At 43.9% G+C, this 15,329-nt stretch overlaps 1 protein-coding gene across 2 annotated transcripts in view; it reads left to right on the forward strand.

Moving 5' to 3' along the window:
• Nucleotides 1-8,619: 8,619 nt before the first annotated feature.
• Nucleotides 8,620-15,329, forward strand: part of RAD18 (RAD18 E3 ubiquitin protein ligase) — an 89,442-nt gene continuing 82,732 nt past the window's right edge. For both annotated transcript variants that reach the window (XM_070391534.1, XM_070391535.1), the window contains exons 1-2: nt 8,620-8,694; nt 14,851-14,932. In XM_070391534.1, coding sequence (XP_070247635.1) covers nt 8,644-8,694; nt 14,851-14,932 — 133 coding nt within the window. In that variant the 5' untranslated portion in view covers nt 8,620-8,643. The remainder of the gene's footprint in view (nt 8,695-14,850; nt 14,933-15,329) is intronic.

The following is a 15,329-nucleotide window of genomic DNA, read 5'->3' on the forward strand; positions in this document are numbered from 1 at the left end:
TACTTCTTAATGATGGAGGCTGGCGTGCTGCTTGAGGACTTAAACACTGTATGGGGCTATGATGCAGTGTCAGGAGCCCTGGATTATGATGAACCTGCTTCTCTGTACCTGCAGGCTGATAAAGCAGATGGAGGCATTTTATTATTATTTATGGGCTTTGAATACCCCCAGGCCATTTTGTCTCTGGATTTCCAGCTCTGCTCATCCATACATCCACCCCACCCCGACCCCCACCCCCCAAGGACTTATTGGAATTCTTCCTAATATGGAGATCAGTGGCTCACGCATGGAGCTGACCTGTAGACCTTCTTTAAAGGCAACATACAGAGTCCTGTTATCTATGGAACAAGATTTTCCTTCTTCAAATGCCTATTCTTTTAACCAAACTTAGACCGGTGCTCATAGGTTTTTGATGTCCTGATAAATAGCTTGACTCTTTCTAGTTTACATCATGCTGTTGAGAACACATTAAGTCAGGACTAAAACACCCGACTCAGCTTGCCTTCAATGAAAGGAATAATTTTTGCTCCATCTGAATGAAAATAAAACGGGATTCAGGAAGGACCGAATCCAGGTGTTCAACAATGTCAACAAGCTCCTGTCTCTCCAACTCCTTCCTTTTCAACAGAAGCTATACGGTATGAACTATTATTAGCCCCACAAGGTTCCGAGAGGTAAAGGACTTTTCCAAGATCATACAGTTGATAAGTGTGTACATCTATCTGAGTGCACGTACAAGAGGTCACCTCACACAAGTGGCAGCTTCCCTCTTCCCTGGGTTAAGTTCTTTGTTTCCGATATGCCCAGCCAAGGCCTGCATTCCAGTGACCTCAAACATAGAGATGCCCACGTCTGCAAGGACCCAAGTCCTGGTGACTGCCCCTTCTGGGTACACTATTTACACAAGTGGCTATAGGAGGGCAGGGGCGGGGGTTCATTTGACTTTGTCCTCAATTTGCCCAGCTCAGGGCCCTTTAGTAAGTCAAATGCAAAGATGAGAAGAAATAAATGAATAAAGAATGAATGGGGTGATTGCTCTTCCGCATTTCTTCCTCAAAGCTTGAGTCCACACCCAGCCCGATACTCTACTGCCGCCATGTGGCCATCTGTAAAATGGCAGGTGGGATGAGTTATCTCGGATTTTTATTGTGAAATATTTCAAACTTACAGAAGAATACGGAGAATAGTATAATTAACCCATTATATCTATCATCTATACTTAAGAGTTATTTACACTTTTTCCAAATTTACTTTATCTTTTTAAAATTTCAAATAAATCACCTTTATCATGACATTGTACCCTGAAATACATCAGCACACATCTCTAAAAAAGACGTTTTTCTACATGACAATCCCATTATCACATCTAATAGAATTAGTAATATTTTGTCAGCATAATGTCATACCTAATTCATATTCAAATTTCATGGATTGTTCCCAAAAATGTCTTTTAAAGGTTGGTTTGTTGAAATCAGGATCCAAACAAGGCTGTAACAAGGTTATGTCTTTTAAATCCTTTTTGTTCCAGAACAGTGACCTTATGTCCTCTGGAAGAATCTGGCTCATTTTCTCGTACAAGGCCCCACAGTCGGGGTTTGTCTGGTTGCTTCCTTGAGCTGTCAACTCCCTGATTACTGATGTCCATGAATATCTTATAAACCAGAGGTTCTCAACCTGTGGGTCGCGACCCCTTTGGGGGTCGAGTGACCCTTTCACAGGGGTCACCTAAGACCGTCGGAAAACACATATTGAATATATAATTACATATTGTTTTGTGATTAATCACTATGCTTTAATTATGTTCAATTTGTAACAATGAAAATACATCCTGCATATCAGATATTTACATTATGATTCATAACAGTAGCAAAATTACAGTTATGAAGTAGCAACGAAAATAATTTTATGATTGGGGGTCACCACAACATGAGGAACTGTATTAAAGGGTCGCGGCATTAGGAAGGTTGAGAACCACTGTTATAAACTAAAGTTGGATCTAAACATTTGATTCAATTCGGCTGTACCATTTTTGGCAAGAATGCTCCCTAGATGATGTGTCCTTCATCTAGGCACTCCCTGTTTGGTACCCACTTTTGGAGAAGATTAACCAATAGGTTCAGGTGGGTTCACCCTCAGCCCTCCATTACAAAGTTGCATTTTCCCTGTGAGCAGAAGCTAAAGTGTTATTTGATGATTTGGAACCTGGTGAATATCCGGTTCCCCAACAATCTCTCCCCATGGCTGATCATTGCCTGGAACACTAAGGTTTCATTAGAAGATGCAAAATGGCCATTTTTCTAACTCTGTCATTTCTTCTATATTTTTAAGATCGAATTCTCATCTACAAGGGCTAGTATTTCCCTAAAGTATAGATCTTTCTGGAAAAGAATACATGGTTAATTCTTTCCCCTTCTTTATCAACATTCAGAGTGAGAAGCTGATATAATGACTACCTCCAACGGTAGCAAATGAGGGATTTTCCTTCTTCTGCTGAGACTCATTAGAAATCCCTGGATTTTAAAATATCTCATGAGGTTCCTACAGACTATTGCAGCTAGTGGTCTTTCAGAGGCTGAAGTCAGGGGGAGCAGCTTCAAGCTGGCTCTTGTGTTTTTTACCTTATTTTTGACAGCTTCCTTATTTTGGACGCAATAAGATGCTGAGGGCTGAAGGCTTAAGATCAGCGATGTCTCCAAGGGGCCCTGGTTCCTCTTCGTGGGGACCACAGTCCGTGCACTAGTACTAGTGAGGGGCAGAGCTGAGATTTGAACGCCGGCAGTCTGACTTCCGAGCTAGAGCTCTTAACCTCCATGCCCTCTGGTTAATAATGTGTCCTAGAGATAACAACAACAATAATTATAACTATTACTCCTGCTGCCATAGCCAGCCACTCATTATGTGTCGGACTCCCTGAGAGGTGCTTCCAAAAATTTAAAAATGTATTCGTTACAACAGCCCTCAGATGTAGGCATTATTCTTCTCATCTCACAGAAGCGGAAATTGAGGTTCTGAAAGGTAAGTGGCTTATCCCAGATCACATGGGAAGTGGGAGAGCATGGATGCAAATCGAGGTCCATGTGACTCTAAGTCGTGTGCTCTTAGTCCCCATAGACCAGACTGGTTGGTGAGAATTCTGTCTCCTTTCAAAGGTCCGTTGCTTTGCTCCCCCAGCCCCAGGCACTCCCTGTGTCCCAGGACCCCAGAGCCCCTGGGCCAGACATCATTTGGTATCTTTCCAGGTGATCCACCCAGTGAGCATTGGTGGGCCCCTGCTACATTCACAGCTGTGCTAGGACACAGAAGGTCTAGTGGGGAGACTAAGTAATTGCATACAGCGAGTGTGTTTGTGCTGTAAGGTAACAGGTGCAACCTGCTTTAGCAACCCCCGAAGAACATTCAACCCTCCCACGGGACCCTGGGGATCTAAACAGCCTTGAAGAGCCAAAGAATGGAGCTTGAAAGGGGAAGCGGTGTCCAGACACCATGACAGATGGTGGAGATTCCCTGGCACAGGAACTCAGCTGCATGCCCTTTGTTCCAGGTAGACGGCTGCCTCCTTGTAAGGAGAAATGCCTGGAGCCTACAGAGACAAGGAGAATTGCACAGGACTTGCTCTTCACAAGAAAGATTGCCCTGCCCCTGGCACTCATAAGTCAGCACCAGATCAGAAGCAGCATAGAGACAGGTATTGGGATCAAAATGAGCAGGTGAAGATTGCTAGGGGGTGGGGATGGGGGGAGGAGGGACCATCAGGGCTGAGGCTCCAGCAAGTCTGTATCTGGGGGCTCCCAAGCCAGCCCCAGGCAAGCAGAAGGGTCCTGTGGAGGGTCACTGTGGTTTTAGATCACTGTCGCCGTTACCTATTGCTGTATAACGAACCACCCCCAAATCTGGTGGCTTAAGATACTCAACACTGACCGTGTCCTGTGAGTGTGTTGAGCCGTTTTCTGGTCAGGACGGGCTGAGCTGCTCTCTGTGGTAAGGAAGTGGCTGGTGTAGGATGGCCTCACTCACATGCCTTGTAGGTGGCTCAGTGTCAGCTGGGTGATAAAGGTGACTTGGCCAACTGTCTCTCATCATCCAGGAGGATTGTTAGGGTTTGTTCACATGGTGCTGGTTAGAAGGTTCCCAAGAGCAGCAAGAGCAGGGGTAAGCTCCAGTGCACGGGCACTTTTCAACCCTATTTGCATCACCTTTGTTAATGTCACATTGACCAAAGCAAGACAGCAAAGTCCAGATTCAGGCAGAAGGATTGAAAAATAAGTCCACCTCTTGATGGAAGGACTCAGATCATAAAGAGGTGTGGTTATAGGCAGGGGGATAATTTGCAACTATTTTTGCAATCTGCATGTTTATAGGCATTTATTCCCTCTCTTACTATATACAGCACTCCACTGTTCATTTGGGCATCCACCCCTACCCACACACTGAGGCCTAGACAATCTGCGGCACAGTGATTAGTTCAAAGATGGGACATGTGACCCAACTCTGGCCAATGAGATTCAGCCCTGGCACTTTTGCTGGGTTCTATTGGGAATGAGGTGCTTTCTTTTCCATGAGGGTAGACCTGATCATTCTGGCTGGAGGCCCTGTTTGCCTCCATGTGTATGTGTGTGGGGGGGGACTGCTTGAGCACTAAACCAGCACTGAAGAAAACAGATACAAGACATCAAGAAAGAGAGATTGAGCCCAGCTGGTGTGGCTCAGTGGTTGAGTGTCAACCCATGAACCAGCAGGTCATTTGATTCCTGGTTGGGTTGCGGCCTCTATTCCAGTGGGGAGAGTGGGGGAGGCAGCTGATTGATGATTCTCTCTCATCATTGATGTTTCTATCTCTCCCTCTCCCTTCCTCTCTGAAATCAATGAAAATATATTAAAAAATATATGTATACCATGTTCAATATTTGGGATGTACTTATATAAAAAAATTGTTTTCTATTTATCTGAAATTCACATTTCCTTGGCATTCTGTACTTTATCTGGCAGCCCTATCCTGGGTCCTCACTTTGTGCTGAGTGCCATGGGAGATTCCTCTGAGCACTAGCCTGCTTTTTTATGTGGAACATTTTGTTTTTACTCCTGAATAAGGAAGCACAATCTCTTTATTGATTTACAGAAGGAGAATATCCGTGGGAACAGCAGCATGTTAGAGGAGATTGGCTCCCGGGGTGGATAAATGCCCTGGGAAGGCAAGACAGCTGCTTTGTGTGACTCAAGGTGGGCCCTCAGAACTGCTTGTGCCTGTGACTTCGTTTCCCAGGTCCAAGGAGGGCTTGAGTGGGTGCTGTTGCCAGAGCAGGAACAGAACTGCTCGGCCTGGGAGGGAACGATTTATGGAAATGTGGGCTTATTCCGGTGATTCACTCCCTCTTTCATTCAGTCTCACTGAGCAGCTGGTGGCTGGAACTTAGAGATGAATAGCATTGGGTGCTGCCCTGGAGGCCTCCAGACTCAGGGAGATGGATCTGGACCCCAGGACCCACAAGTGATGCCTCACAAATCTGTCTTCATGGTTGAACGGAAAGAATGTATTTCTTGCCCTAACCGGTTTAGCTCAGTGGATAGATAATTGGCCTGTGGACTGAAGGGTCTCAAGTTCGATTCCGGTCAAGGGCATGTACCTTGGTTGCAGGCATATCCCCAGTAGGAGGTGTGCAGGAGGCAGCTGATCGATGTCTCTAACTATCTCTCTCCCTTCCTCTCTGTAAAAAATCAATAAAATATATTTTTAAAAAGAGAATGTATTTATTTCCCTTCTTTTCTCTCCTTCCTTTCCCATTTATATTTTTCTTTTCTCATCTCCTCTTCCCTCACATCCCAGCTCTTTGTCATCTAATTACAAACCTAATTACTTTGTAACCAACTAGTACCATAAAGGAACAATTACTGGTGCACTCAGGTGGGGAACCTGGTCTTTGTCTCAATTCCTTTGTCTCTCCAAGCCCAGCATTCAGATCTAGGTAGGCAAAGCCATCTAATTCAGCCTGGAGTTCATTTTCACACCCTTTTCTGATTGGCTGATACAAACCCACTGCCTCCTCCCCCTTTCCCTGTTGAAGGCCCACTAGGTCCAGCATCCTGAGATCCTCAAACCTCTGCTCTGCTGCCCTGTCTGCTCAATTATTCCTCTGTAAAGTGTCAGTGGGTGATCCCTTCTGGTTTGGGGTTAAAAGACCTAGGTTCAAGGCTAGAAATTGCCATTGGCAATCGGCGTAATCTTGAATGAGTTCCTTCGCCTCTCTGAGACTCAATTTCCATGTCTATAAAATGGAACTAGTTCTCATAATGAGGGCCTTATGAAAATATTCTGCAGTGGTTAATATGGACTCTTAAGCCCACACTGCCCAAGTTCAAATCTTTCCTCTTTCACTTACCGGCAGAGTGCCCTAAGCAAGTTTCCTGTTACTTCCCTTTTCTCATTTGGTTGGAGTCTGAAATAAGTCAACATGTGTAAAAATACCTAGAACAATGCTTTGCATACAAGTGCCTAATAAATGTCAGTTATTTATTATAATACTAGAGGCCTGTTGCATGAAGAGATTCGTGCAATAAGCCTTCCTTTCCCCTGGCTGCTGACACCGGTTTGCCTCTGGCACCCGGGGCCTAGGCCTTTGCTCTGGCCAAGTTCTGGCTGGAGCCGGCCCCGGAAACGTCAGGCCTCGCTGCTCCGCCAGCCCCAGGTTGTCAGGCTTCACTCCACTGTTTGGAGCCTACGTATGCAAATTAACCGCCTTCTTTGTTGGAGGTTAATTTGCATATTGCACTGATTAGCCAATGGGAGGTGTAGCGAAGGTATGGTCAATTACCATGTTTATCTATTATTAGATAGGAGGATATATTAAAGTCCTTTGTCCAACTGCTATTATTATTATTATTATTATTATTGCCCAGTGAGTATTTGGGAAAAATCAGTGGAGTACAACTCTGGCTCTGGGGCCAGAGGTTCCTTAAGAAGAGAGGCCAAAGGAATGAAGCCTTAACCTCTTTGAGCCTCAGTATCGGTGTCTATAAAATGGCAATAACAACCTCACCTCTGCCTGCTTCACAGGGAAGCTTGAGTGCCAATGGTAAGCACTTAGAAAAATATCTGAATGAATGAATGAATGAATGCATGAATCAGGAGGGGTGGGAGTGGCAAGCCACCCTGAGCAGCATAACTGTTGACTTGCTGCCCAGGAGACCTGACAATGGTCCACTTAGGGCAATGGATGAGAGCTGAGGTGAGCAGAGAGGCTGGGTGGTGTGCTGGTGAGTTTTGGACAATAGGTACTCTTATACTCACTTACTGAGAGTGTAAATGTATTGGTACAGCCTTTTTGGAAAATCACACAGCACAGTTTAAAAGTTTAAACAAATTAACCTAATAGTTTCATTTATTGGAAGTCACCCACCAGATATCCAGGCTCAAATGTGCCAAGATTTATATAGTGTGTTCATTGCAACTCTTGGCAATAGTGAGAAATTGGAAACAACCTAAATGTTCCTCAGTATTGGAGTAGATGAATAAATTGTGGTGTATCTAGATAATGGACTACATAGCTATTAAAAGTAATGAGGTAAAGCTGTATGTATTAACATCCAGAGGTCTCAAGATGTATAGTTAAGTAAACATATAGAAAAACTCAAGTTGACAGAGCTTTGCATTTATAATAACACTAGAGGCCTGAAATTCATGTATAGGTAGGGTCCCTAGGCCTGGCCAGTGATCAGGGCCGATCTGTGGGGGAACCAGCGGGGTGATGAGAGGAGGGGGGGGCAGGACACTGGCACCCACCTTGGCTGGCCTGGGGCCTGACGGCTGGGGGCAGCTCCTGCATTAAGTGTCTGCCCCCTGGTGGTCAGTTCTCGTCATAGCGACAGGTTGTTCCACAGTTTGGTCTATTTGCATATTAGGCTTTTATTATATAGGATTTGTGGAAAAACCTTATCTATGTATCAGCATAGGCATTATCTGGAAAGTTATACAAAGTTAAGGTGGTTAAGAAAAGGAATAACTTAAAATTAAAATTTTAATTTTATAAAAGAGCACCCATTCAAAGAGGTCCTGATTGTATAATCTGGACAATGACACTGCATGACTCAAGAACACGCTATTCAATCCTGAAAAAAAAAAACAACATAAAAGAACACGCTATTCAAGTTTTTAAGCAGAAGCTCCCTTTCGTGTACACTGGCAATGATAATGCTTACCTCGCAGTATTGTGATGGGTTTAAATGAAATAATAGATATGAAAACCCTTGCTCACAGCAGTTATAGCAATCAGGGAAGGCAACCTGAAGGAGAAAACATTAGCCTAGGCCCTATTAGACCTTGAAAGATTTGGTAAAATGTGGATTTGGTTTGACTCCCGGCTGTCTTTCCCCAACATTCAACAGGCATTTATTTATTCAGGGTCAAAATACAAAAGCGATGCGGGCCCATTAACTATTTACTTTCGGCTGGAAAGGTGAACGTGGCGCATGCGCAGTAACAGCATCTGGGCTGCGCTCCGCCCACGTACTACAACTCCCGGCAGGCTCCGCGCACGCCGCCGGCGCGTCGCGGGGTGCTGTCGTAGCGCGGGTAGCGCGGGGAATTTCGAGTGGCAGTGGAGCGCGGGAGGCCAGTGGGCAGCGGAACCCCCTGCATCCTTTGGGGAGGCCATGGACTCCCTGGTCGAGCCTCGGTGGCCTCCGGGCCTGGAAGTTATGAAGGTGAGCGCTGCGGGCAGGTTGGGGGCGCCCGGGTGTCCGCGGGAGGCCAGCCCCGCCGCGAGAGGACCCGGCGCGAGCGGCCGGCGTGGGCCAGGGTGCCCGCTTTTGCTCTGCCACTTGCCCACCGGCCGCCCGCGTGGCTCTGGGCCTCAGTTTCCCGGGGACTGGCCTCGGTCCTTTTTCTGAGCTGAGGTTGGCGGCCTTAAGGAACCGGGTGTTCGGCAGTTCGGCCACAGCAATCACAGTGTCCTGGAGAAAGAACGGTTAGTCCGCACAGTGACAGCGACCGCGACTGTTAACCCTTTCGGCGGGTTCACGACGTGCTGAGCTCGATGTGAACTCTCCCCGGACCTCGGCTGAGAATTTCCGAGGTGACACTGGACATGATTTTGGGTAGAACGTGCATCGGAAAGCATTTACTTAGTCACCGAGCGAAGCAGGTGGGCTGCTTGACGTTTTCTTTAGTTTGTTCTCATCACCCTCCGGAAGCCTAGTGCTGGTGTGCCCTGACCCCTTCCCGACATGTCCCAACTCCTCACAGTTGTGACACAGGCCCAGCGTTAGCCAGCCTTCCATTTAACCGAATTATTTCGCCTAAATGACATTGGTTTGGTGTTTGGCAAGGCGTTTCAGTAGTGGTGAGCCCAGGACCCCTGCTCCGTTTGGTCAAGAGCAAATAACATTTTGCTGCGCTCAGCATCAGTTGCTTGGTTTTTCTCCTGGCGGGCAAGATCACTTTCTCCTTCTCTTCCTGGGTTTTGTTTACTTGAGGATTATGGCAGCGTCTGCCCCACTGACTCAGCAGGCGGATCTGAGGATTAAGTGAAGGGGCTTGTGGGCGGTTAAAGTAAGTGTGAACCTTATTCTTCCTGTCATCGTCGGTGTCATCTGCAGTCCCTGGGGAGACGAGATTAGCCCCATGGTGAAAGCTGACATTGTGGCGGCTTTGGCATTCACGTGCAGTGGAGAAGAGCACAGGTTTGAGTTAAGGCAGTTATGCCCACTCTCAAGAGCACAGCCCAAATATAAATGCTAGCAATAGTTTTAGAAATGTTGCATGATGATCAATTTCTGTAATGCAAGCAGAACAACTAGAAAAAAAATCTTTAAGGGTGGAAAGCCATGAGTCATCAATTTGGAGAGTCAACAAACGCTTGAGTTGCCATGGTTAACAGGACATAGTGCAAAAAATGGTGATCCTGGGTTAAGTCTGATCTCGGCCTCTCATTTAACTGTGTGACCTTGAGTTAGTTACTAAAACTCTCTGAGCCTGAACTTCCTCAACTATCAACTGGAGGCAAAAATAAACAGTCTGTAGGATTGGTTAAATGAGTTGGTGTGTGTGACAGTGATCCTGTCTGACTTACTCACTGTACTTAATGTGGGGGCTCAAAAATTACTTGCTTCTGCACAACAAAAGAAACCATCAACAAAACAACAAGAAAACCCACTGCGTGGGAAAACATATTTGCCAACGTCATATCTGATAAGGGCCTAATCTCCAAAATTTATAGGGAACTCTTACAACTTAAGAAAAAGAAGATAAACAATCCAATCAAAAAATGGGCAAAGGATCTAAATAGACACCTTTCAAAAGAGGACATTCAGAAAGCCAAGAGACATATGAAAACATGCTCAAAGTCACTAATCATCCGAGAAATGCAAATCAAAACAACAATGAGGTACCATCTCACACCTGTCAGAATGGCTATCATCAACAAATCAACAAACAACAAGTGCTGGAGAGGATGTGGAGAAAAAGGAACACTTGTGCACTGCTGGTGGGAATGCAGACTGGTGCAGCCACTATGGAGGACAGTATGGAGTTTCCTCAAAAAACTGGAAATGGAACTCCCATTTGACCCTGTGATCCCACTTCTAGGAATTTATCCCAAGAAACCAGAAATACCAATCAGAAAGGATATATGCACCTATATGTTCATAGCAGCACAATTCACCATAGCTAAGATCTGGAAACAGCCTAAGTGCCCATCAGTAGATGAATGGATTAGAAAACTGTGGTACATCTACACGATGGAATACTATGCTGCTGTAAGAAAGAAGGTACTCTTACCATTTGCAATGGCATGGATGGAGCTGGAGAGCATTATGCTAAGTGAAATAAGCCAGTCAATGAAGGAAAAATACCACATGATCTCACTCATTCATGGATAATAGAGACCATTATTAACTTTTGAACAATAATAGATACAGAGGCAGAGCTGCCTCACACAGATTGTCAAACTGCAGCGGGAAGGCCGGGGAGGGTTGGGGGGCAGGAGGGAGGGGGTTAAGAGATCAACTGAAGGGCTTGTATGCATGCATATGAGCATAACCAATGGACATAAGACACTGGGGGGTAGGGGAACCCGGGGTATTGTCAAGGGCGGGGCGGGGGGGGGGGGGAGGACACATATGTAATACCCTTTGTAATGCTTTAAGCAATAAAAAAAAAAAATTACTTGCCAGTTGATTGAAGGTATCTGGAAGTGAAACATTCAATTGATGCATCTTATTATTAGCACTTAACGTACGTTAACTTTTCAACGCCTTTTTATTTGTTGTGAAGATCTAAGGAAGTGAAAGTTCTGTAACCTGTAAAGCTACCTTTTGCTTGTAATTTTAAGCATATTTTCTGTATTCCTACAGTGGTCTTTAGAGGCAGGTTCCATGTTTTCTGTGGCTTTAATATCTCACCACAGCACTGAATTGAGGGTTCAGCACCAGGGAGTGTGCAGTGATAGAGTCGATTGAGCCCATATTAGAATCATGAAATCTTAAGGTTGGGAAGCCAGTCCCTTCAGTATTTTAATCCCTTTTATAATGTATTCTGCCATTTCTCATCTTGGTTTTTGTTTGAACCCTTCCAGGGAAAAGAATTAGCTGCTCCCAGAAGTAGCTCTGTTTGGAGTTCTTCCTTATATTGAATAGAAATCTTACTCTAGATCCGTGGTTCCTAATCTAGGATCCATGGAAAGACTTTGGTAACTGGATTATTTATTAAAAATTTTGTCTGTATGTGTGCTTTTCTGAGAAGAGAGTCCACAGTTTTAATCCATTTTTCAAAGGGATCTTGTGACACCAAAAACTTAAGAACCTTTGCTCTGATGATTGTCTTTTCACCCATTCTCTACTTCCCCGTTCCACTTTCTCTAAATTAAAGAAATCCGAGGGCATCTGCTTGATCTGTTTGGGTTGAGCGTGCATGTTACTCTCTTGGAGTGGCATGACGGAAATTCATACGAGAATATATATATATACATACATATATATATATATATATATATATATATATATATGTATATATATATAAAAGGCTAATATGGTAAGTGTCCTTCCCACTGTCCAACCGGTCACTATGATGCACACTGATCACCAGGGGGCAGACACTCAACACACAGAGAATCCATGGACCTGGCACTGACAAAGCAACACTCGGCTTCCCCCAAGTGGGACACAGGCCCTGCCACCACTCCGGAGCCACAGCCCACCAAATTACAGCCGATGCTGCCATGGCGCAAAATGCAGCCCACAGCCCAGTCCAGCTCACAAACAGTGGCTGTGGGTACCAGGTAATGACGTCACGTTTTTGTTGACATTCTGAAGCCGAAATTGTTGACAGAATATGTCGGAAGACCAACTATTGCCACAATGTACCTCTGAAGCCCAAAGAAGCTGGTGTTGTTGACAGAATGTATCTGAAGAAAACTATTGGCACAACGTACCTCTGAGGCTGAAAGAAAGCAACGTCAGAATATATCTGAAGAACAGTCATCGACAAGTACTACCAATACTGGTAGGAACTGCCTTCATAGCGAAAATGAGGTAAATGAGGATGCAGTTATCGAACACAGTTGTGGTGGAATGACTGTTACATGTCAATTTTGCCTATTCCTAAATTTCTCCAATGAAAAACCATCTGATGGAAAATTTACTCGATGTTGTAGCAAAGGCAGTTTGTCCAAATGATATAAATTTTCCAGAATACCCGGCATATTTAAAAGAATTAATGATAAACGAAGATTCTGACAGTAAACATTTCATGGAAAATATTTGTTGTTATATCATGTTATTGTTTCTTATTAATCAATTTTTATATTATTTTAATATACATTTTACTAATTTTCTTTCATCTCTGACACTTCTATTATAGACAAAGGGCGAATAGTGATATTAAAATATTTCTTCTAATTAATTTCCTTTCAATATGCATGAATTGGTGCACTGGACCACTAGTGTTATGTAACAGCTTGTTTGATGTGGTGTCACCTTCCACAGATCTTGCTCAGCAGACCTGTCAGAACCACTCCTCCACCGGAAGAGGATGGTTATATAGAAGAAATTACAATGGACTAGATGCCAGGGCTCTGTCTTCCAGTTCTGCATCTGCTCTTAATCGATTTTCAACACAACCCTCTTGCTTTTTGAGTCAATGGTAGCTTACCATATAAAATAATGGAAGGTTTTGGTATTTTAATGTTTATTTCCCTGGTTTAACAATAACAAAAATTTCTGGCTTTGACAGGTTATAAATGTATGTGTATATAAGTAAAAAAAAAATTAAACTTCAGGATAAGAGCAAGGCCTAAATGAGTTACCCATTATCCTATCGTCTAGAGCAGTGGTCGCCAACCGGTGGTCCACAGACCACTGGTGGTCTGTGAGGTCCGAAAGGTTGGCGACCGCTGGTCTAGAGATAACTACTGTTTGACATTTTCTCTTATTTCTGGTCAGTTTACCTTGTGTGTGCTCATGCCCGCACATGCCCACAATGTGTAAATGCATTTAAAATTTGGGATTCTTTGGGGTCAACTTCTTGGGTTTGATCCAACTGCTTTTAAGCTCTGTAGTCTGAATCTGCAAGGCTGGGATTCAGATGCTATATATAGACCTCATTGGATTGTTATGGAGATTAAACTACATGGTTCTATTATTATTTATTATTGTTATAGATTTGTTCTCTGATATATTTTTTTCAGTTTCCATTAAAACATGAACATTTTCCTATGGCATTTTTCTTTGGAAGAATATATTTTTTTAAATGGCTACATAATATTTCATCATATAGACTATTAGTGACATTAGTCTTTTTTTCATTTGTTATTTTAAAATTTAAGTAATACGCTCACATGGTTAAAAAAATACATGAAATGAAAAGTAAAAGTCTACCTCCCAGCTCGTCCCTCTTCTATCCAGTTTTCTAACTCCTGTGACCATTTATTACTTTCTTGTGTATCTTGTCAGAACTTCTTTATACCTGCATATAAGATAAAAATGGAACACATTCCTATTCTCCCCTGCCTTTTAAGCCAAAGGTAGCATACCATATGTACTGTCTTTTTTCACTTATCTTGACAATCTTTCCATATCAGTGCATAAGAGAGCTCCCTCTTTTTTGTCTTTTAAGTATCTTCTCAGTATTCTATTGAAAAACATTTCATTTTAAATGATTTAAAGATTTGGGATTGTGAGAGTAGATCCATTTTGGTTGCATTCCAGGTTGACACATATCTGTCTGACTTTCCAGATTGTCCACTTCTTCACCTCCCTCTGCTGTCACTGGCCCCAGTCTCCCTAGGGCTTCTGTGGCTCCATTGTGGAACCATGCAGAAGCCAGTCGGGAGACAGGAGGTTTAGTCCAGGCTGGACTCATGCCCCATATGCGTGCCTACTCTGGATACTAGTGTCCTTATGTGTAAAGTAAGGGGTTTAACTAGATAATTTCTAATGTTTGGCTTTAATAGTCACTGATTTGGTTTTAACCTGTGTGCTGACTGGCTACTGGTACCTTTCCCTTAGCAGTGACTGTAGGCCGGGGGATGCGGTCTGAAGAGGAGGTGCCTTGGAGTACAAACTGGAAATGTGTGGGAAGTGGAGCAGGAATAGAGTAGTCCTTTTGTGAAGGAGTAACAGTATTGCGTAAAAATCTGTACACTGCCAGCTTGATCCGCTTACAGTGTTTTGAATGTGTAAGAGTCACATGGGGGAGGTTTTTCTCTATTTGTTAAGATCTCCTGCAGTTTATGTGGAGTTCGTATATTTGACAAATAAGTATTACTAAGTTATTTTTTTAGGGATGGAGAAAGAGTTCTGTGCCAGACATTCCAATGTGGGTGTCTTTCTGATACATATATATGTATATTATTTGCATTTCAGACAGTAGATGATTTGCTGCGGTGCGGAATTTGCTTTGAATATTTCAACATTGCAATGATGATTCCTCAGTGTTCACATAACTGTAAGTATATACTGTTTCTGTGAATTAGTCAAAATGTGATTTTTATGTAAGTTAGTGTCGGGTCCGAGCCCCTCTGCCAGTGACTAGACCTTCTTGAATGCTGGGTATTCAGAGACGGAGAAGCCATGAGAAGCTGTGGGTATGTAAGAGAGTCTTTATTGTAGAAGCCAGTAGCCATGTAGCCATTGCTAACAAGGAGCCATTAGACAAAACAGTTCCTTCAAAGCAAAGTCCCATTCAGTAGCCACACAGGCTAGGTAACAACACATCTTTCCCGCACAGTAGCAGTAGCTCTGTACCCACAGCAGCAGCCTGCTGATCAGTAATGCAGCCCCACATAACAGCAGCCTGCCTTTCCTGGGAGCAGCCTCACCAAGCAGCCGCACCGAGCTGGTCA

This window comes from Myotis yumanensis, unplaced genomic scaffold (assembly GCF_028538775.1).
Source record: "Myotis yumanensis isolate MYYU_CA2020_CCGP unplaced genomic scaffold, mMyoYum1.0.hap1 SCAF_14, whole genome shotgun sequence".
Taxonomy (NCBI): domain Eukaryota; kingdom Metazoa; phylum Chordata; class Mammalia; order Chiroptera; family Vespertilionidae; genus Myotis; species Myotis yumanensis.